The 22851-nt window shown below is 54.6% G+C and overlaps 2 protein-coding genes across 2 annotated transcripts in view; both read left to right on the top strand.

The window, feature by feature from the left end:
• The first annotated feature begins 426 nt into the window (after positions 1-426).
• RBPMS2 (RNA binding protein with multiple splicing 2) lies at positions 427-20116 on the top strand. The gene is made up of 9 exons (XM_019471270.1): positions 427-466; positions 817-848; positions 4071-4148; positions 4846-4884; positions 5471-5533; positions 7183-7333; positions 8007-8155; positions 19303-19372; positions 19825-20116. Exons 1-8 carry the CDS (start codon positions 427-429, stop codon positions 19363-19365), a joined length of 615 nt encoding a protein of 204 aa, XP_019326815.1. The 3' UTR covers positions 19366-19372; positions 19825-20116.
• Positions 20117-22519: 2403 nt separating this feature from the next.
• Positions 22520-22851, top strand: part of SORD (sorbitol dehydrogenase) — a 42500-nt gene continuing 42168 nt past the window's right edge. Inside the window, exon 1 of the mRNA XM_009276334.1 lies at positions 22520-22528. Within this exon, the coding sequence (XP_009274609.1) occupies positions 22520-22528 (9 nt within the window). The remainder of the gene's footprint in view (positions 22529-22851) is intronic.

Raw genomic sequence — 22851 nt, 5'->3', positions numbered from 1 at the left:
TTAAAGCCTTGGTGCTAAGTACCGGGCTGTGCTCGCACTAGGTGTGTGTCTCTTCTGGGAGACGCAGCTGTGTACGGACTGCTTCAGAGCCACCGAGGACTTGAGCACTAAATGGGTTTGTCCTTGTCCCTCCCCCGTCCTGCGTGGGAGGCTATGCTGGGATCCTCCCTCTCTAAGAGATGGCCTAGATGGTCTTGTCCCTCCTGGCACAAATCCTGTTTTCCATGGCTCTCCTCCATCTCCGCCGGGTGTTTGGACTGGGGACATCCCCAGAGGTGGCAGGGACGGGGAGGGGAAAGTGTTTTCTGCAGGGCCTCCAGCAGCGTGACCCCACTGGGCTGTCCTAGGCGAGAGCTGCTCCCTGCCCCACTGCCCCGCTTCCCTCCGTGCGTGTGTGTCCAGTTAAGATCAGTCACCCTGGGCGAGATGGGGCTGCTCTCGCCTGGTATCTCGTCTCGAGTGGCTGGTAGCAGAGTCTAAGAGCGAGCATAAGAACAAGGTATTCCTGGAGATCTGCTTCTGCTGTATCTTCTCCAAGCTCCTGCTGAATGTGCGGTTTGGCCCAGGCAGTTCCTGATCTAGCCCTGGACACACTTTTTTTTTGTCCTGTGGCTTTTCCTCTGTGGGGAGGCTGAATATCTACATGGATCTGGTGTTTGGTGGCAGGGAGTTGAAGCAGGGCAAATATATTTAAGCAGAAGCCTACCCCGTCTTGGCATGTTGAGTGCAAGGACTGGAAGCCTGGATTCATCAGCCCTGGGTGGTCCTAGTGGCCTCTCAAAGCCTGCAGGACTTGGGCTGTAAAGGGGTGACTAGAGAGTCACAGTTCGGTTAATCTACTGGAAGATGCTTGTCCAGACCCTGTTGCCCTCATCTACAGTTTCCTCTTTTTGGGAACGGGGGAGGAGGCTGGACCAGGGCTGCCCACAGCGCGCAAGATGCTCTGACTGGCAAGTTGCCTCCTGCTTTTCTCCGCTGGGATAACCCAGATCTCCTTTGCTTTCTGATTGCTGCTGATCCCATGCTTACACCCGGTCGCAGAAGCAATCTCCCTCTGGCTTACCTCACTCTGTCCCTCGAATGTGTCGCTCAGGTCTCTCACCAGCCTCACCCTCCCATCCCTGAATAACTTTGTCTCACTTTCCCCTTACCCTTTTCTAGATCATTATGGATGTGCTGAATTGCAGAGATCTCAGAAAACCATCCGCTTGATCTCATGTTGCTTCTAACAAGCTCTTCTGAGCAGGGACCTTCGCTAGTCTGTCTTGAGACCCTTGGGGAAACCCTGTTTGAAGATGTTAGCTGGTGGCATTTGGGATTGCCCAGGCTTTCTTTGGGGTGATGCCAGCCCTTGGTGCTGTGGGTTGGCTGGGATCCCCTTTCCGATGCCGTGTATGGTGACAGACTGGACCTGGAGGCCAAGGGAAGCTTTTGGCCTGCGAGTGAAGGTCTCTTGCTCCCGTCCTTGGCAGCAACTTATGGGGCTGGCATTAGGAGCTTGTTACCTCTGACAAAGAGCTTTCCTAGGCACCGGTGTTGCTCTGTTCAGGCTGTTGTAAGGGCTCTGAGTAGCTGACTTCCCCTTCCCTGAGCAACTGTGCATCTTCCATTCTGTCACGCCTGTCGCAAGGACTTACCGAGCGACACATCATGGGACCATTTAGAGACCCAACAGGGATGCAGATTTCTATCTGCTTGGAAGAAACATCCATTCTGGGGTCTGAGCACACTCAGATCCTGAAATATTGAAAAGGGATGGTGCTTTCACATGGTTGAGGCACATGTGTGCCACCACACTCTGCACAGTCCTCCCCTGCAAGAGATGGCCGTGCGTCTTCTGGGAATGCACTGCAGGCGCTCCATGTAGCTCACGCTGAAGTGCAAGTGCCAAAGTCTTTGAGGCAGCCAGCAAGCCGAGACGCAGTGCCATTGCCTGCTCCATCTGGGCATGAGGTGGCCCTGGAGCGATGCATCAAAGCATCACACGAGGGGCTGGGCTGGGTGGGGAGACTGTAGGACTGAGCCTGGGCATGGAAAGTGTTTCTGGAGTGCTCCAGATAGCATCCTGCTTCCCTAGACAGGGCAAAGCAAAAGCTGGGGTGTGTGGTAGGGCCATCCGTACTGAGGGATCGGGGAGGGGATGGGAAGAATGCCAGTGTTGGAGGGAAGGATGTTCAGTGGTTGCATTCTGCAGCAGTCTTGAGAGATGCCAGGCTGGAGAAGGGCTCTGCACACTAATGGGGGGAGCTGGTAGCAGCCCACTGGGGTGTTCACAGGGTGATGGCAGCCCTTAATCTCAGCATGCGTGGAGAGCAAGAGGGGCAGAGGACCCCAAGACTTTCATGATCACTGTCCATCCTGGAGGGCTTAAGCTGCCCCCTGGGTTGATGTGAAGGGTACCTGGCAGGACTGTCTTGGGCACAGGCGCTCAAGGAGGTGTGTCTTCTGTAAATAGCAGAAACTTCCCTGCTTGGAGGAGTCTGAATCTGGCTGCCTCCAAAGAGTTACAGGGTGCAGAGGCTCTGCTGCATGCTCCTGTGTTTTCAGGTGGCTGCTGTCTCCAGCCCAGGAGCAGGACAAGCGTGTGCTGCTTGCTTTGGTGGCAAAAGAGGTTTAACGAGGTGTCGGATACAACCCACTTTGTCTGGGGAAGGGGAAATGGCTGAGCAAAAACTAAAATGTGGGAGCAGAGTGCTTTGCCCTGCAGATGTAATGGGGTCACTCCAGACTGGAAACAGGCCAGGAGATGGGCTCTGGCTTAGGGCTCCTGGTCCTGCTGCATGTTTTTGCAGCTCAAAAGCGTCTGGCACTGTTTGGTGCTGTTCTGAGCATTTGGGCATCAGTGCTGCCCCATGACCTTCTTGTGGCTTGTTTGGGACTGGCTCGGTGGGTGGCATCCCCATGCAAGGAAAAGCGAGGAACGCAGAGCTACATCTCATTCCCATAGTCTTCTGTCTTCCCTCGCCTATCTGTCAGTGCTGGCCGAGCTGTGCTTGTGGTCTCCTGGTCCTTGTTAATGATGACTAGTGTCTTGGTGACCTCTGTCGTGCATAACTTCCTTTTTCCAGCTCTGTGCTGATTTACAAGAAGTCTTGTCAGCTTCATCATGCTGCTTCCTATGGAAATAGGCTGCTGGCCAATGTCTCCTGGTGCAGGGAGAAGGTGGCAATGATGTTGAGCAGAGTTCTCCCAGGCCATGAGCCTTCAACACTGTTTCTTCTTCCTGGCTATTCATGTGAACTATTGTAGATAACTTCAACAGACTATCTATTGAAATCTTCCTCTGGTACTGTATTTCTGCTTATACATGCTGAGTGCACTTGGACTTGGTACATGACTTCTACAGCTTGGAAAGAGCAGCAGCTGATGTGGACTTGGGGCAGCACAGCTGGCTTTTGGCTGGGCACAACAGAACAAACACTGTAAGAGCTGGTTTGGGAGCAACTTCTGAAAGGTCTGATGTGTGTTGGTGAAGGAGCTGGGACGGACCCGAAAAATCATCCTCCCAGTGATGTTCTGGGGCTTTTGCAGAAGTCAAAAGATGCGAGTATAGCAGTGAGGTGTTTTTGAAAACTGAGGGCTGTCTTTGAATCAGTGGCTGAAGTAAAGTGCCAGGATAGGCTAAGGAAAGAAGATCTAGTTTATGATCTGTAGAAAGAGCTAGAGAGACAACTGGGGTTTGTACTGGTCTCTTCTGGATGTTTGATGTGTGTCAAACTCTGTGTTAGTGCTTTTGGCAGCAAATGGTCTTCTAGCAGTCTCTTCAAGTTCTAATCATCAAGGTCCAGTCAGACTGTGGGGTTGGTGTCCATGCCCTAATCAACCCAGACTATTCTGCTAGAGACTGAATTTTTGTAAAGGTCTAAATCCTTTGTTGCAGGGAGGAAAGGACTGGGTGTATTTTATTCTGGACAACGCTCCTCTAATGTAGGGAAGGATTAATGACTGCAAGGCCACCTTTGGTGCAAGGTGTCCTACTCTTATTGCACCTAGCTTTTGAACTGTGCTCTGTACTCCAACTTTGGTACTAAGCATCTCCTTTCAGTAGACCTCATTGACCTCTCTCCTAGGTACGGACGCTGTTTGTCAGTGGCCTTCCTGTGGATATCAAGCCCAGAGAGCTCTACCTACTCTTCCGACCATTCAAGGTAAGAAGGTCTTCAGATTTGGTCTTTGGTGGGAAAGATGTTGTCTTGTGGCCGACCTTGCAGCAAAGATCTGTCAGAGGGGAAGCAAGGATGAAGTGGGAAGGTAGGCCTTCTGTGACAGCCTGGGGAACCTGCTATGAAACCAGCATGGCATCCCATGGCTTGAGCTCAGCTGGGTAACCTCTCCTGCAGCCTGTTGAAATCACGCTGTCTCCAAGCTCGATGAAAGCTGCTTGGTCAGCCCTGCTGCCCAACTGGACCAGCCCTTCCTTGAGCATGTGTCCTGATCCCCCTAACTGTCCATCCTTCACTAGGTCACCACATAGGCTGTCCTTGGGGGAGGTGGGGTTCCCTTGTTTGCACTCTTCTAGCACAGGGTGCTCTGGGCTCCTTAGGCACTAGCCAGGCAGGGTGCTCGTCTTAGTAGCTTGATAAAGAGCTAGAAAATGTGATTTCTTCACAAAGGGCCAGAATGGACTAGCTAAGATACCTGCTCTGCCCTTAGTCTAATCTCAGTCTTCTCTTTTGGTGGGAAAGAAGAGAAACGTTAATGTACCTACTGTTGCTGCAAACTCTGCCTTATGAAGGAGTTGGTGCTACAGGAACTCCTGGAGCTGTCACGTCATGTCTTGGTTGTTACAACCAAGCTTGGCTCCTTCAGGAACCTGACACTGACTTGCTTTCTTCCCTTCTGCAGGGTTATGAAGGGTCACTGATCAAGCTAACTTCAAAGCAGGTACCTCCTTCTTCCAGTTTGTGAATTTTTGGTTTTTGCTGGAAAACCAGACGTGCCGGGAGGGGAGGGAAGGGGGGACCGATACCATTTCACTATGTAAAGCATTGTCTGTGCTCAGCACCATGTATACAGCTAGGTTCTGCTCACCCCCACCGTCCTGGTGGCCCCAAGCTCTCAGCACGTGCTGAATGGTTCCATATCTTCTATTGCTGCCCAGGCCCATATGGGCTGGGTGAGATCTGATGCTTCAGCCTCAAACCCTGTGCTGCCAGAAACCTTCCCCAGTCCCATCCTAATCAAGGCAGTAGTTACCCTTGTGGGCAAGGGGTACCCTTGCTGGGGGCTACCAGGGTGAGCAGTGACCCCACGTGTAGGAATGCCAAAGCATTTTGGTGTGGTGGGAGCAGACACAGAGCAGGAATCTTGGGCCGATGACCTAAGACCCTTCAAGCTCTGCTTGACGGCCCTCTGGAGCTTTAGATGGTCTGTTCTACTTGCTGTAAGCTGTCTGGGGCAGAGGGGGTGGCAGGGTAGTCTGAGGAGCTGGAATAGGCTTCCAAACTGAAATCAGCGTTATTTCTTTTAGCCAGTTGGTTTTGTGACCTTTGACAGCCGGGCTGGTGCTGAAGCAGCAAAGAACGCCTTGAATGTGAGTACCCGATGTGCCGGGAGGGGCTGGGGGGCATATGCCCTGCTGTAGCTACACCTGGAGCTGTGGGCTAGAGCGATGCTTGGCTTGTCCATAGCACGGGAAGGTTCAGGGTGTCTCAGCTGTGCCCTTGAGTACGGAAGCTAAATGGTCCTGCAGCATCCCACCAGGGAAGCAGGAGAGCTGTTTAAGGCTGACATCAGCCTGAGCAAATGGATGCAAACTGTCCTGTGCTTAGTGTAGGTGTAGTTTCTGACCGCTGGAAGACTGCTCCAGGGCCTCTGAGGGTGTGGGGAAAGAACAGCTACTTTTTTTTTTTTTCAAGTCGGCATGCACCTCCTTACTCAACAGTTGGCCTCTGATAACAGGATCCAGGCTGTCAATCCTGTTCCTTATCCATTAAGTGCTCCCCCCTGTATGGGGAAGAGTTGTGGACTGAGACACACACACACCCCCCCCTTGTTCAAATGAGCGTGGATTACCTACCTGTGTCAATGTGTGGCTGGAGCTACTCTTAAAGGAGCTTTTCGTCCCGCTGTCTGCACTGAGCACTGAGGTGGGGGCTCATCTTAACTTGACTGCTTGACTTGAGCTTGGCTTGGAGTACCTGAAGCAGGCAGGTCTTCTCTGGGGAACCACCCCTTAGCAAACAGATGAGAAGAGAGCTGTTGGGGGCATAGGTGGTTCCCAGGCATATACAGGCATAGGGCAATACCCAGTTGACACCCTGTAATGCTTTAATGAGGCATGTGGAGCTCCACTTGTGTTTAGCATCAGCTTTTTGAGGCTCTAGGTGGAGCTCACCAGGGTACATGGGTAGTGAAGCAAGCTGGTCTGTCATGTGGCTGTCGGACTCGCTTGGTGCTCGTGGCCTTGTTAAAGCCTCACTTACCGAATGCCCTGATGAAAACTGTGTGGCAGTTCAGCAAAGCAGGTCCTTGTCCTGGCCTCTGGCCTGCTGGGACCTCTGCAACCAGAAGGTACTTGCTTCAGAAAGGGAGGAAACCAGCCTTCCCATGCTGCTGTTTCCATGGCAGGGCATGAGGCAGGGCCAAAGCTGTCTGGTACAGGCTCTTTAGCACATTCACAGCATTTCCACACTGCTGCAGCTCAAGAAAAAGACTTGAGGATGGTCAACGTGGCAGGCACACCCAAAACGATCTCCATCCCATGTAGGCCTGCAGAAGTTAGTGGGATCTAGGCAGCAAGACATGCTGATCTGGCTCTGCTCTGCTGTAGAACTTGCCTTGAGCACTGGGGCACGTGCTAGTGTCTCTGCCCAGGCCGGCAGTAGATGTAGCAGCACCGCAGATAGGAGCTCCAGCATAGATGGGGCTATCCCAGCTCCAGCAGACAGATCTTTCCTGACCAGTGTTGGTAGCCATCACTGCTATGCTGGTTGGTGAACTGCACATAAGGAGCAAAACCGTGTCCCTCATGTTGGAAGCAGTGGTCCTAGGCCAGCTAAACATAGAAATACAAGCATGTGGGAGATTGAGCATTGCAGTGAGGTGACAAAGATCTGGGCATGTGACTGCAGTGTGATGGCCTTGGTTCCCCGGTTGGGCTTTGCTCCATGAATAGACACAGCCTGTGCTTGGACTGGAAACCTCACCTCTGAGAGACTCCTGTGCTTTCTTCTGTGACAGGGCATCCGCTTCGACCCAGAGAACCCCCAGACCTTGCGGTTAGAGTTTGCTAAAGCCAACACAAAGATGGCCAAGAGCAAGCTGATGGCCACGCCAAACCCCACCAATATCCACCCTGCCTTGGGCGCACACTTCATTGCACGGGACCCCTGTGAGTATGCTGGGAGGGACTTTGAGGTCGTGGCTGGCCCAACCTGGGAGATGCCCAACCCTGGGAATGCTGCCAGGGTAGAAAGGAAACCATACCGACGTATGCTCTGGCTGAAACCTGCCTGGTGCAGGAAGGCCAGCATGTTAGGGATGCAGGAGAATAACAGGCATCTGGTAAGGCTTCTGGCCAACACTAGAAGTGATGGGAGAGCAGAGTTGGTTTTGGTAGCTCAAGTGATACCGTAAGTCCTTTAAACCTTCTCTAGGTGTGAAGCAGAAAGGACGAGTCCTGTGCCATGCACCCTCAGCATAGCCTGGTGGGGCAAGCAGCCCTGCTGAGGCTTGTTGGGCAGCCTGTAACATGGTGCTGAGAGCCCTGTCTTCTGTCCTGCCATCCTGTGGCATCAGCCCTGTGCTGCGTGTGTGAACCAGCCTGCCCAAAGCCCATGTGGGGCCCTGAGCAGTGATGGAGCATGTTCCTGGCCTCCCTTGGCAAGGCTGGGAGGTCAGAGGAGCAGCTGGTCACAGAGATGCTGCAGGGGTGCTGTATGTTATACCTCACTGAGATGGCAGTGCAAAGCTTTAGTTTGGGGTTGGAAATCCAGAGCCTGTCCCCGAAGCAGGCTGTTGGGGCCAGCTACTGAGATGCTGTTACCTTGTCTCCCCCTGTCTAGATGACCTGACTGGAGCAGCTCTTATTCCAGCGTCTCCAGAAGCATGGGCTCCCTACCCACTGTACACCACGGAGCTAACCCCTGCCATCCCCCATGCTGCCTTCACGTACCCAGCAGCCGCCGCTGCGGCCGCTGCTCTTCACGCTCAGGTGAGTCACTCCCCGTGTCCCGTGCCAGGAACCGGGCTCTCCTCTCTGCCCTGCCCCGGTGCTCGCTCCTATGGGTCTCTGCTTGGCTGGTTCGACCCTGGCCTCCGCACCTTGGCTCCTGGGCAAAGCCTCCTCCCAGCTGAAGTGCATGGGGGGCCCCCCCAGCCCTGAGCAAACCGCAGGGGAGAGGTCTACATGGCTGAGAGTAGTCAGAGCTGGACGATGATTTCTGACCCTGCAGGTCCAGCCTGCTTCCCTGCGAGAGGCAGGCAGATGGCAGAAAGTAAGGGCTCAATTTCTGGCTGGCTTTGCTGGTCCCTGTGGCCGGAGAACTGTGTTGTGGGACTGCTGGGAGGAAATGCTACCTGCCAGCAAATAAAATAGCTATGAAATGTCCTCCTTGAAGTCACAGGGAAGGCAACAGGCTTAGTTTGGTGCTGAAGCTGAGGGGCTCAGCTGGGACCCCCTTGGGCCAAGTGACTCAAATACTTTTGAAGCTGGAGGAGGATGTCCTGCAGGAGTTGAGTGATCAGAGCCTTGCCACAGTGAGGAACTCTGATGGGACAGTGGTGTTGGCCACCCTGGATGCAGGCTAGAGAGGGTCACTCTGTGTATGAGCCTCTGGAAATGCTGGTGGTGGTGCAACCAGCTGCCTGGGGTCCCAGGGTATGCTTGCTGACAGCTGGAGGTGTAGGGATGCCTGTACTGGTCTGAAACTGGAAACATTAAATATACTGAGACCAACCCCCCTGCTGAGCATGAAGTCCCCGAAACCATGGAAATGCAAAGGGAAAGCCAAAACAGAGAAGTAGTGTCCTAATTCCAGATTAAGGTGCTTGGTTTGGAGCACTTGTACAGGAGAACCTGGAGCCCCTGTCCCTGCCCTGCCGGGTGTTACCAGCCAGCTGTGCTCTGCCTGCTTTGGTCTCTGCTCCTGTGGTAATGCCACGGGGGACTAGAGCAGTGGGACTCTGGGCTTAGACCTCAGAGCATCGGGGCTTAACCTCTGCTCTCTGCCCTGCCGAGCAGGGTGTTTAGCTCCACTCTTCCCTGCTTAAACTGAGAGGAAGAAGAGCTGTGCTCCCTCACCTTGTCCACCTGGCTGACGGTCAGCTCGGTTGGCCCTTGGGCATCCTCTTGCTTCCTGCCAGCATCTTGACTGTAACTGTCCAGCTTCAACCCAAGCTTGTTTCACAAATGCAATGTGGAGGGGATGCAAACTCCTGGCCTGTGTAGGCTTGTCTGTCCTGCCCCTTACACACCTGCAGGCCTCTACTGCTTTTGCCTTTCTACTAGTGAGCTAGCGTTGGGCTGAAGCTCCTGCAGGGTAGGCAAGAAGTACGTGGGGCCCAGGGCAGGACCAGGCACTGGCTTGTTCTTCCAAGGACCTCCAGAGCCAAGCTGGTCCTTCACTGGGAGGGTTGTGCTTGCTGGTGTTCTCCAAAAGTTATTGATGGTGCCCATAACTACAGGAGTGTGCTCTGCTTCTGGGTAGCCCAGGAGAGCAGATGTCTTCCTTTCCCTGCCCCTTGTGTGTAGGGTGGTGGAGCCAAGGGCTGTTGCTGGTTGAATTGCCCCTGGCAGGGAGGACCAGGATAAAAAACCCCTCTGGCCTGGCTGAGGTGGCTGAGGGAGGTGAAACCATTACTGCAGTTCCTTCAAGGATGATCATCAGTGACTGTGTGGGGACCCTGAGTGTAAGGGTTAGACACCAAAACTTTATGGTGCATGGTGGGGGAGAAAAACTCTGCTCTCCTGAAGTGGGAGGGTATCAAGGAGGCCTTCAGCCAGATCTTCTCCCTCTGGGGTCTTAGTTCCTGCCCTCCAGTTGGCAAGCTACTGGCTTTCAAAGAGGTCTTCTGGCCTGAAGAATGACCCTGAGGCTCCAGGGAGCTCCCTGTATAGGTAGGACTCCCTGCCCAAGGAGGTCCATAAGTGGTGACGTGCCCCTAAGCCTTAGGGAGCCAGTGTAGCCCCTCCAGGCTGTGGCCATGGCTGGACCCAGCTCTCTTCTGAAGAGCAGCTGGGCTAGCCGCACAGTTACAGCCGCTCCTTGCTGCATTGTGCCTGAGCCGGCAGTGACCTCGCAGGGAGACATTCTGGCGCAGTATACGTTACCAATAAAGTTTTATGGGGTTAAACATTACTCAGGCTGGCAGCTCTGAGCTGCCTGGTCTCTAGGCTGGAGCCCTCTCCCTTGCAGAGCCAGGGAGGGTGGAGCGAGTCAGTGAGATGACTTTTGCTCACAAACTGGGCTGAAAGGTGCAACCTTAGTCTTGGTGTGCTGAGCCCTCTGCTCTCACTGTTAGGGGCTGGTTTGCCTTGCTGGGCGGGGGGGCGTGGGCACATGGGTTGTTCTCCAGGACAGCTGCAGTTCTTCCTCCTGAGACTGGTGTTGGCTGGAGGACGTTCATGGAGATGGCCAGAGCTGTAGCAGCTCCACAGCAACCAGTCCTGAAGCAGGCATGAAGTTGGAGGCTGTAGCTAAACTGAGAGCTTGTCGCAAAAGATTTAAACCTGAAGTGCTCGTCCTCTCGCAGCTCTGTGTTCAAGTCTGGTAGTGAGCGGGAGAGGAGGTGTCCGCCCTCTGCGATGCACCTATGCAACCTCCTGAAGAGCTGCCCAGAGGGCTGGCAGGAGTGACGAGGGGCAGGAGATGGTGCGAGGCTGGCCTGGCCTCGGCTCGTGCACTGGGAGCTGTTGGTAAGCTGCTCGCAGACGAGACTGATGGTGGCTGCTCCCGGCACTGCCGTGCCACGGTGATGCTCCCGGCAGGCACCAGGCTGCTGTAGATGTGACTGTGGCCTGACCCTGCACTGCTAAGAGCCTCTACCTGTGGGGACTCCACTGACTTTAAGACTGTCCCATCTGCCTTCCCTCCCACCCTCTCTCAAATCCCTCCTTTGATGTCCCTAGTGAACTCCAGCCATGATGCCAGCGCAGGCTAGCCCTGAAGCTCAGAGCTGTCCCTGGAGATGGGACACCCTAGTGATGCCTTATTGCAGCTAGTGGAGTGGCTGTACTACAGCTCCATTCCTAGAAGTGTTAAGCATGATGGCAGCCACGTCTGGAAAGACTGGTAAGGTAACCATCTCTCCTCCAAGGTGCACCATGGGATTTGCAAGCTTCTGCCCATCTCTGTAGCCCGTATCTCCTTGGCAACCCAGTGCATGGGCCTCACGCTACCCACCCACCAGAGCCTGGGGAATGAGATACCAGGCCTTCTTTCTAACCCACATCTCCAACTTGGCAGCACATGACATGGCGCACACAGCATGGCACCATCTTACATCAACTCCTCCCAGCTGAGCCAGGCTCAGCCAGGTCCCGCTGGTGGGAAGGGAGCAGCCCGGTTGAGCCGAGGCAGAGACAACCCTGCCGCTCGGCATGAAAGAAACCTGGTTTCTCCCCAACCACGACCCTTTGAGGGCAACCAGAAATACACCTTGACCTCACTCCTGGCACACGGTGGGGGAGGTGAGTGACGTGATAGTGATAGCACACAACTAAATTCTAGCGGGCACGTTAGACAACAGCACTTGCCGGTCACTTTGTTCCAGAATTGCATACCGGGACAGACCCTGCCCTTAATCATGGGTCTAATCTTACCTCTTTCCTCTCCAGTTACTGGAAACAGAGCAAGTTCCTACCTGGAGCTTGGCTTCTCTCTTGCAACCTGAAATCACAGGCAGGACACAGGTCTTGTGAGCCGTAACGAAGGGAACGGGCAGCCTGGGAGAGATGGGAGCGGCATAGGAAACTGGGAGCTTGGGAAGAGGGAAGATGGCCTGGCCTGGGACTGGTTGGCAGGGAGGATGGTTGCTGTGGTCAGCTCTAACTGAAGGAACAGAGTCCTGGCTCACTCTCCTACCATTCTGGGTAGACTTTTTTCCTCTGTGTGGTAGTGATGTAAGTCATCAAAGATGGGGGCCCAGGTCTGCCTTTGCTCTTGAAAGACTGGGAGGTGCAAAGATGTGCAGAGTTGGTCCCCTGGGAAGATGGGGAGAGCTTGACACAAGCATAGAGGCAATGATACAGCTTGTCTTGTTCTGCTTGGACCTGGTGAACAGCTTCATCTGCTGCCTGTGTGATGGAGTTGGGCTGCATTGCGTCTTTGATGTGAAACCACTTGTTTTGGAGTGCCTCTAAGCCAGGCTCTGGGCAGTAGGAGACACCAGGGGCTATCAATGCTCCTGGAGCTCTTCTGCAAAGAGATGCTTCCAGCTGTGGCAGCACCCTTGAGGGCTGAACTCTATGGGCAGGACTTGCCCTGGAAAGCAGGGGCTGGATGCAGGATTGTTTCATAAGAACATGGGTGAGGCTGGTGGTGGTTACCACGTGGTGCTTGTAGGAGACTAGGCTGATGTGTTGGGTACCCAGAGCCCAGGAGACTGTCTGTGGTAGATGCTTCCAAGGCAGGGAGCAGGTCATGGACTGAAAGCTCACAGATGCCAATCCTTTTGGGGGTGGGCTGCCCAAGGTGCCCTCAGAGCATCCACGTTGCTGCTGTTAGCAGCTTCCAGGAGATGGTGGAGGTGGGTCTCTGATGCTGGGACCTGTCCAAGTGAGTGGTGGGTGGAAGGAGCAGTCCTGGATCATGGCTACGTGGTGGTGGTGCAAGAGCCCAGCAGGACCCTGAGGCTTCCCAGCACTGAGTTGAGGCAGAGCCCATTGATGGAAGGAGAGGTCAGTGCTCCAAAAAAAACCCTTTCCCTCTTGTTTGCTGCCTGGGCTGGCTCAGAGCAAGCTGATCTCCTGAGGGAAGGAGAGGTCAGTGCTCCAAAAAAACCCTTTCCCTCTTGTTTGCTGCCTGGGCTGGCTCAGAGCAAGCTGGATCTCCTGAGCAGCGGCTGCTGTTGTGGATGGACACGAGGCAGATCCCAGTGGCTGTGATCTGGTGCTGGCCCTAGAGAACTGGGAGTGTGGGGAAGATCTGCTGGGGTGATCTCAGGTGCTGTGCTCCTCCTCGAGTACTGCCTTCTGTTGGGATGCTGCTGTTTGCTGGGCGCATGACCACCTGGGTGCCACCAGCCTGGCTGAGCCCTGGCGCACCAAGCAATGGCCACCATGGTGGATCTGCTGGATAATGGGGATCCTGCCTTTGTGTGCACCATTGACCTCTGGACTCACTTCATGGTCCCATCTGCAAAATCTCCTGAACTTCATGTTGTGGCAGCTAAGCTCTGATAGACCCTCCCTGGGATGGGAGGCTGGAGACAGTGACAGATTTTCTGTGCCTAGTAACTTGTTGCCTATTTGTTGGGGCTGTCATGTAGGACTTATTTTTTTTCTGGGCAACCTCCATGCTTCCCGGAGGTATGAAGTACTCTTCAAGACCTTCATGGTTAGGTGTCTTCCTAAAATCCAGTGACTTAGTGCTGGCATAGCTGGCCAAGCAGCCCTGAGCAAGCTCTCCCCAGGCCAGCCGTTTCCTCCTAGCCAGAGAAAAGCAGGCAGGAGATGCTCTTAGCTCCTCCAGGCACCTGCTGAGCAGCCATTCTCACTAAGTCACGCCTGATGAGCGAACGGGACTGAGATGCCATCAGAAGTGACTTCCTGGCCTCTGGCCAGCACTGGTTCTCCCTGGCTAGCTCAACCCAAAGGAAAGCAGCACAACTCGCTTCCGCTCTGGGAAAAGGAGAAATGCTTGTTTGCTGCAGTCTGTGAGATGGCTGTGTCTCCATGAGCTGTAGCATAAGCTGCCTCAAGGCCCAGAGGGGGGTACAAGGCATTGGATGGATGCCTGTTAAAACGCTCCTAAGCAACAGGATGGACCAGTGCCTGTCTTCTTCTGCATGCTCCTCAACATGGTGTGAGATGATGTGCTGATCCTCCAGCTCTCCCTCGCCATAGCTGCCTGGGGAGATGCGTGTGCTTGATTTCTCTGCAGCAAGGTTTTCTTGGTGGTGGGCTGAGCTGCTTGGGTCTTACACAGCATACAAATGTTTGGATGCTCATCTCCTCAACCCAGCCCCCTGAAGGACCCTGGAAGCAGGTGGCTTGGGTGAAGTGCCTGCTGCTGAGGCTTGGAGGCGTGTGTCCAGAGAGCACTAATGGATGAGGTTAGCGCCTTGTGGGTGCACCTTTGCAGGCTGTCCTTGCCTGCCCTGGGTCATGTTCCCATCAGCTGTGTTTCCAGCTGGAGCAGAGCAGCTCTTGCTGGCCACCAATGTAGTCTGCCCAAGGCTTGCACCCAGTGACCCGCAGCCTGGGGGAAGTGGTGACCGTGAAGTGCTCGTGGCTTGCTGAGCTGAGGCTGTCTCAGCAGCGCAATTGAAGATGCTGCTCTGCATGCCAGCAGCTGGTAACTAGATGCAGCTCTTGGACGTGCTGGTTGGGGTCCTACCGGCTCCCAGGAGCACAACGGAGTGCTTTGTCCCTGCCTGCACAGGGGGCCTTTCTGGTACCTGGGGAGGTGGCTGGGTCCGTTCCAGTTGTAGGGATAGCTCTGAGCGCCACAAGATGCTGGGGCTGACTGCAGAGCAAAGACAAGCAGACCTAGAAGTAACTAAGGAGGAAAGGCAGGCCATCCAAGCTAAAGGTGGCTTGGGGATGGATCTGTGTATTCAGTCCTCCCTTCCCCCCTCTGTTTTTTCTGCTGAAGGAATCTCTCTCTGTAAGGATGGTGGGCAAGATAGGAAATTTGAATTCTGAGGGTAATTGGGAGAGACAGTGGAGGACTTGACAAGGAGAGTGAAGAGCTGATGGGGTGTTTATCTGCCCCATTTATCACTTCTTTGTGATTTTTAGGTAGCGCTGGTCTTGTGCTGCAGCAAGGGAGAGGCTCTTCACTTCTGGATGTTTCACCTGGCCTCTGGAAGGTGGCAGGCAGAGGCACAAATTTCTCTTCCAGCTGTTTTCTGGGGCAGATGATGAATACAGCAGCACGAGGCTGGCTGCAGTCGGCTGGCGATGTCCGTCTCGTCCCTACGGGCAGGCGAGCAGGAGATGTTTGCAGTGGTGTGGCCAGACTCCTTTCCAACTGTGAGCTAATGCAGCTCCAGAAACAACTGCGTCTCTTCCAGTAAAAGCCTCTCTTGCTCTGCTTTCCTTGCCCAGTGTTGGACGTCTCCATTCACTCTTCCTCAGCTTCCTCCTTGACAGACGTAGTATTTTGAGAGATAACGGATCTTCTGAAAGCCCTCAGAGAAATTTGCTCCCTACAGGGAAGTGCTCTGGCTTGGCCTGCCTGGTTGCAATCCTCTTGGGACAACCCTTCGCAGTCTCTCATGGTGCTGGTCTCCTCTTCCAGATGGCTCCGGGAGCCCCCCGTTTGCAGAGTCTCTCTACTCCCTGGCAAAAACAAGGAGCTGAGACACTTTGAGGGATGTGAAGAGAAAAATGCCTTGGCAGGTGCCACTGTCCTAAAGAGCATGTCCTCTTGGCTAGCTGCTGCCTCCCATCTGGTTCTTCCAGTGCTTTCTGCTGGTTTCAGAAACATCCCTCCTAGTGAGGGGGTGTTCCCGCCTCATCTCATCAAGCCCTTAATCTTTCTGTGGGCTGAAAGACCTGGCAGGTCATTCCCTCACCCTGCCAGCATGTCAGAGCCTTGGCTTGTACCCAGGATCATAGCATCTGCATGAGCTCCTGCCAGCCTCCAGGCTGAGCCCCTCTGGCTGCAGGGCTGTGCTACTGGCAGGTGGGGCCACTGTGAGTCAGGCTGGTTGGGTTTGCATGTACGAGCGTCGGAGACCTACAGGAGGAAGGCGAGGAAAGGTGGTCCATCAGAAGTGGAGGTTTATTAGTGCCAGAGCTATGAACAGTGGGTGTTTTAGGAGAAAAGCAGGATTTCTGTTGAAACTGGAGGTGCTGGAGGCTCGGGGCGGGGTGTGCATGTGGGGCAGAAGCTGGCTCAGACCCCCTGAGGAGGGGATGAAGAGCCACCAGGCTTGGGGGAGCATGTGTGCAGCTGCTGTGCCTGCTTACGTAAAGCCGTGCTGCTCGTGCTGAGCCCGGCGTGGGATGGAGGCAGCTCTTGGGGTTAAGCGCTCGCGGCCTTGTGAACGCAGGGGGAGTTTCCTGTTACTGCTGGGCAGGAGGAAACTACTTCCAGCTGTCGAGGGGAGGGGTGCTGGAGTGGGAGTCACTGGCCAGGGAGGAGGACTGCTGGCTGCTGAAGAGATGTGGCTCTGCTGAGCAAGCACCTCCTGGTGACAGGGCTGGGGGGGAACAAGTAACCCTGGTCCTTGCACTGGCAGCTGCTGTGATGGCCCCATAAGGTGTCAGTGATGCTGCTGCCCGCACTGGGCTGCGAGCCTTCCTGGCCTGAGTCAGTGCAATCATGCCCTAGAGCAGCGTGGTGGCCCCAGGCTGGGGAGCAAAGGTGCAGCTGAGCTGGGTCCCTTCCACAGGCTAACAGAGGAGTGAAGGCATGGTGTGTGTGGCACCAAGATAGCGCTTTGGTCATGGCACTAGATGGGACCCCTCGCTGGGGAAGAGGGTCTTGGTAATGTCTGTGACCTCGATTCCCTCTACCTGAGGCTGGACTGACTGGGATGCACCTGGCTGCTGTGTCATGGAGCAAGCTACGGGGCCGGCTGGGAGCTGAGTTGGTAGCAGCCACCTCATGCCTCATGAAGGTGTCTGGCAAGGAGTCTGACCAGCCCAGAGTGCCTGGCTACAGACAGCCGCCTCGAGCGTGGAGCTGGTGCCTGAACAGGAGCCTGGGATCCAGCAGATCTAACTTAGCTGATGAGAGGCTCCTGCTAGAACAGAGCCTCTGCAAACTTGCAGGCCTCCTCCCTGTAGGGAAGCATCACAAGAGGAGGGACTTGAACAGCCCCAGGCATGAGCTCAGGGACCTCAGTTATGGGCATCACAGCCCTTGTGATGGTGGAGGGAGGACTTGGCCATCGCAGGCAGCTGTGTTTTCTGGGAGCTGTGTGGTTGTTGTCCCCTCCAGCTCCTGTAAGGAGGCTGCAGTGTCAAGGTCTTGGCCATTTGCTGCGTGTCTCTGTATAAAGGAATGAATGCAAAGCCTCTGGCTTTGCATCTCCATCGCATGTCAGACTTCTGCTTCTTACAGGGGTAAAGGGAGTAGGGTTTGAAGGGACCCACTGAGGATGTGCCTAGCTTGGAGAGTAATCCAAGGGTTGTCTCTGGGTGTCCTGGTCTTCAGCTCTGTCTCTTCCGAATACCTGTGCGCAGCTTCTTGAGGTCTTGTGCAGCTGGGGTTGGGGACACAGGGCTGCATCTCCACTCCTGGATAACTTTGCAGCAAGACTTGTGTTGCATGTGCCATCCAGTGCATTGGTCAGGCAGCCTGCTGGCTGCTAGGTAGTTAGAAAACACCTACCTTCTGTTCCCCCTCATTGCCAGCTGTCATCTCAACCTGGAGTGGCTTTCTTGATGTCTCTTGCACACTTACAGCCTGCAGGGGAGACCTGACTCTGGCAAGAGCCCTGTTAGAAAGAGGCTGGCAGAATTGCCCTTGCTGGTGTGACAGTAGTGCATCAGCCATGTAGGGGTTAGGTGAGCTCCAAAGCCTCTGCCAAACTAGATGCTTTGGCCGTGGCTGCAACTCTTCCTTTGCTCAACTGACCTGGGACCTTGCTCCAAGAAAGTCTGCCTGTCCTTGGCCAAGGGTTCGTCTTAGTGGGAAAGTGCCATGCACGGGGGTTGGAGCTGGTCTGGGAATACTGTTTTTTCCCTCTGGCCCTAGAGTGGTGTGTGTGCTTGGGAGGGGAGCATCTAGGCAGGCTTGTTCAGCCAAGGGGATAACCTTGCCAGGATGGTCTGGCAAGGGGAGGAGCTCACACTGGGCTCTAGGGCATTTTCTGTTTCTTTTCTACCCATCTTAAAGCAAAGTCCATCATTCTGCTGGTACCCAGAGCCCTGAACGTATCTGCTGCTCTTGATGCCTGTCTGCACTGGGGTTGTCCTCTCCTCCCACCAGCTGGGGAGAGAGAAGAGGGGGGGATGGCTGCCGTGTTTCAGCTCCCTTTGCAAACAGCAGCAGGACCAAGCTCCGCTAGCTGCTCCTCCCGCTGGATCTGTGCTCAGTCAAGTGGCACAGACTCATCTCCTGCTGCTCTCAGGCATGAAGCTGCTAGCTCAGCCCAGCCTGACGTACTGGTCTTGCAGACCAAACGGGAGCATCTGGATGTCTGATGCTATTCTACTGGATGTTGCCAGCTTGCTGCATCTACTGACAGGCTGGAAAGTGTCTGCTCAGTTACTGTTCCCATGTCTGCTCATTGGGTCCCCATCCAGCAGTCCTTCGTCGGCAAGGAGCAGGCCTGAGCAGTAGATGTGGCAGCAATGACCTGCCAGGGAAGCCTCCAAGTCTTGCTGGTTTGCAGCTCTACCACGTTCTTCCCATGATGTGGTCTGCCTGGAGCCTCTTCTGATGGCTGGGTTGTGGCTTAGGAAATTTCACAGGTCTCTTCAGGGATGGATGAGCCAGTTCTTACACTGTGCGTGTCACATAGAGGTTGTCTGGTTTAAATGTGTGGTCTTGAGATGCCTCCTTCTGCTGGCTGAGGGCAGAGCAGCCACCACCTTGGGGTGCTGCATGCCTGAAGTGAGCCTCCTCTGCCCTGCCTAAACCTGAACAGGGGGGAAAGATGTAAACTTGATGTGTGGGGGAGTGGGAGCGTGCTGGGGGGGGAACAGCCCCTCCTCGCGCACACTTCTGCAGCGGTAAACTTCACAGATAGCTTGGTGGTGAGGAGCTTTCCTAGCTTGAACGGTGGTGTTCTGTGTGTTCTAGTGAGCTGGGGCCAGGCATGGGTGTGAATTTGGGGGCTGTTTTCTGGTTATGCCAATAGGCAGAAAGTACTTGAGATGTTGAGGCAAGCCCTGAGATGGGGTGCTAGCTTCCTTCTTAGACGCGTGGGATCCTGCCGTGTTCCTTAAGGGAGGACCTGGCTGGGTCCCAGTGCCTGGTGAGCCTGAGCCTATCCTTGCATGAGCCACCAGAGCTGGCCCGTGTGGGGCCGGCACGCCGGGCAGTGCTGGCACGGTGCAGCCCCAGGTTGGGATGCTGCTCGAGTAGTATTTGGGGCTCACCTTGGAGCCTCCTTTCCCATGCCGGAGACATCTCTACTCTGTACCTCGTACGTGGCCTGGAGGAGCTGAAGGTTTGGGCTCTGGTTGAGAGAGATAATCCCGGATCATGGACCTCTGGCGTGGCTTTCTTTTTCCAGATGCGCTGGTATCCTCCCTCCGAAGCTACCCAGCAAGGATGGAAGTCTCGTCAGTTTTGTTAGTTCATTAGTAAGTAATTAATTACTCTTGAAGCCGGGTCCTTGTCTTGCTCGTTCCTGGGCTCCTCGGGCTCTTGTGGGGAGGAGGGATGGGAGCTCGGGCTCAGCCCCCCGCACCTACCCAAGGATGCAGTTGGGTTACATTGATGGGTGATGGGGCCAAATCCACCACGGGGGAACAGGGAGTTCATTAGTAAGTAATTAATTACTCTTGAAGCCGGGTCCTTGTCTTGCTCGTTCCTGGGCTCCTCGGGCTCTTGTGGGGAGGAGGGATGGGAGCTCGGGCTCAGCCCCCCGCACCTACCCAAGGATGCAGTTGGGTTACATTGATGGGTGATGGGGCCAAATCCACCACGGTGGGAACAGGGAGACCCACCAAGCCCTGGGGCGGGGGAAGGCCTGTGGGTGCTGCTCGGGGAGGGGATCCAGCCAGCCCCGCTCACTGCCGCTCCTCTCCCGCAGCGTTTCTCCTCGGCTTGTGTTCCTCCTCCCTGCCTCTCTGTGGAGGGATGTGCCAGGGACGATCGCTCAGACTCCTCTCGGTTTGGTTTGTGGCCAGCAGACAAGGTGCCTGGCCCCAGCGCGCTCCCCGCCCCGGGGCTGCCGGCATCTCCCCTCCCCGGACTGTGAAGCCGCCGTGGCCACCCGCCACGGGCCGTGCACTGCCTCCATCTATCCCTCCATCCCTCCCTCCATCCCCAGGACACCCTCCCTGACTGAGCTTCGCTGTCCGGCTGCGCCGAAACCCAGCTGGGGGGGCTTGGTCCTGGGTTTCCCCAGGCTCGTCCTGCCCCGGCGGCTCGGCTGAAGGAAACGAAAGGCAATGGGTTTTGCATGTTTTCTGGCATGAATTAAAACACTTAACTTGTGTATGTGTGAGTGTAAGTTTGTTTGTTCTAGCGTTTGTGTAACCGTTAGCAACAGGTCTTGGCCCAACGGGATTGATCCATCAAGGTTTTCATCTTGCCTCGGTGAAGACTTGGCTTTGAGAAATACTAACTGTCCTTGTCTCACCCCTTCTCCCACCTCACCCTCCCCTTCCCAGTATGACCAGAAGAATTTGAAAAATGTTTCTTTCTTTTTTTTTTTTTCCTCTCCAAGTACGATGCACTGGGTTTCTGTTCTCATCCATTCTTCTCCGGTTTTAAAGTCAGGGTTATTATATTTTTTTTTTTTCTTCTTCAGACTTCTATATATAGAATGGCTGTAAAATATCTAACTTTTTTTTTCCACATCCTTCTGATTGGAGAGCATCCAGTCCTGCCAAATAATCAGTCATCCTTATGGGAATACCGAACAAAAAAAAAGTTACGAGTATTTTTGTACCATGTGTAATAAGGAAATATTTATGCATCATAAAGAATTTCTTGTGTGTTTGTGTGCAATTAATTATTATTATTATTGAAGAGAAATTGTAATCCTGTAAGATAAGTTAATGTTTAGTTAAAAGCTTGAAAGAGAAGGGTTGTCTTCTGTAACAATGATTCAGTCAGGCATAGTAAACAAGAAATTGTGCAATTTTTGTTTTAGCATCTTATTGCTTGGTATTGAAGTGCTTTAAGTATTATATGACCATGGCTGTCTCGCTTGTACTAAAAGATTTGAGAACTGATCCTATGAGAATGTGAAACTGGATAATATATGAAATGCAACAAAAAAAAAAATATATATACCCAGAGGCTGCTTTGACTCTTTTTCTGTGGTCTGTTGTGTTTTTGTTCTGGGGCTGGGTTGGGATGCTTCAGGCTCAGCGGTACCTGTACCCCTTCCCCTCCTTGCCCGGGTCCCCAGCCCTGCCTGGAGGGATGCAGGCTCGTCTGGGATGCTGCTGAAGACCACGAGTGGGGTTGGGGCATCTTCCTCCCTTCCCCCCCCCCGCTAGGAGGAGGGCAAGTCCTTGCCTGCATGGGTGTGTATTGGAGGGGCTGTTGATGCTGCTGAGCTCTTCTGGAGAGGGCCTCTCCTCCGTGCCAGCGCTGTTCCTCCCCGCCAGCGGTGCAGCGAGGAGAGATGGCCATAGAAGGCAAACGTCCTCTGCAGCTGCAGCATCGCCCCACGCCTGACCAGCTCCTCCTCCGGTGCAGGGCGCCCTGGCCGGGGCTGCCGACTCTTTTTGTGGCCTTATCTGTACCTGCTAAAACAGCCGTGGGAACTGCAGCCCTGGGGCAGGGGGTGGTTGTCCTGGGGGGTGAAAAGCGGGGCCGGGGCTGGATGTTACAGCGGGAGCTGCCTGTAGATGTGCTGGAGGCAGCTTGCTTAAATCCCGGGGGGGATTTAAGGCCTGGGGGGTCTCCCCGCTGTGCCAAAGGGGTCCCTGTGGCTGGATTCAGCGCGTCCCTGCGATGGGGTGCTCCTAAAGCCCTCCCATGCAGTTTCCCACCCCAGGGATCGGTGTTTTACTCTCTCCCCAGGGCTTCGAGGGCAGTGCTGAGCAAAGGCGAGGAACAGGGGAAAAAAAATAAGAAAAAGCAAAAGGCAGGTCTAAAAATAGCCCCGCTGGTCACCGTGCCTGGGAACGGGCTCGGATGAGCTCTGCCTCTCCGGGAAGTGACTCGCTGCGGGCTGCCCGAGCCAGAGCAGTGCTGCCAGCCCCTTCCCCGCGGGATCCCCCTGCCCATGGTCCGGGCGAAGCTTGCTCCTGCCTGTATCCCGGCTCCTGCCTGCATCCCGGCTCCTGCCTGAATCCCAGCTCCTGCTGGACCGGCTCTTCCCTGCTGGGTCCATCCTTATCTCGCAGCTCTGCTCACCTAAGCAGAAACACCCCGGAGAGCAGTCAGGGCCTGGTGATGGGAGCGTGCAAGGCTTTAAATTATAGAGTTTATAACTCCTTTTTCTTCTGTGAATAACGCCACAAATTAAACACTGGCTTGCAGTAGTAATACTTTCTTGTTAATTGACTTGGCCCCTTGCAGTGCAAAATTAATGTCTGTGCCATCTCTTTTTTGAAGTCTTAATTGTAGCACAGGGAGGTTTAAAAAAAAAAAAAAAAAAAAAGCCTTTAGCACATGCATTAACATGGCCAGGCAATGAATAATTTACGCCCGGCTCTATTAAGCTTTTACACTGGGACCCGTGCAGCACGGCTCGCCTCGGAGCTAAAGTAGGTCACGTCTGCTCCGAGGGTCCCCGGGCGTCCCCCTCCCTGGCCGGTGCGAGCATGGCGCAGGTGTGTGCGCACACGTGTCTGTGCGCTTGCTGCCTCTGTCCATCCGCGTCTGCTCGTGCACGTGTGCAATGCCCCTGCTCCTCCCGGGCAGCTCCCACTTGTGTCCTACTCAAAGGGACACTCTCTGGGCAGCGATGTGGGGACAGGGAATGTCCCCAGCCTGTGGGTGGGATGGAGCCTCCAGAGTGGAAAGAAGCTCCGGAGGGGGCACAGCCTGATGGCAGCTCTGGGAAAAAGGGTGCAGGTTGCTGGCACCCAGGTCCTTCGGTCCCTGGCACTGCCTGGGAGAAAAAGGAATAGGGGAAAAAGGCTGGTTTTGGCAC

The sequence above is a fragment of the Aptenodytes forsteri genome, unplaced genomic scaffold, assembly GCF_000699145.1.
Source record: "Aptenodytes forsteri isolate BGI_AS27 unplaced genomic scaffold, ASM69914v1 Scaffold113, whole genome shotgun sequence".
NCBI lineage: Eukaryota > Metazoa > Chordata > Aves > Sphenisciformes > Spheniscidae > Aptenodytes > Aptenodytes forsteri.
The sequence above is the reverse complement of the archived record's forward strand: the minus strand, read 5'-3'. Positions and strand labels throughout refer to the sequence as shown.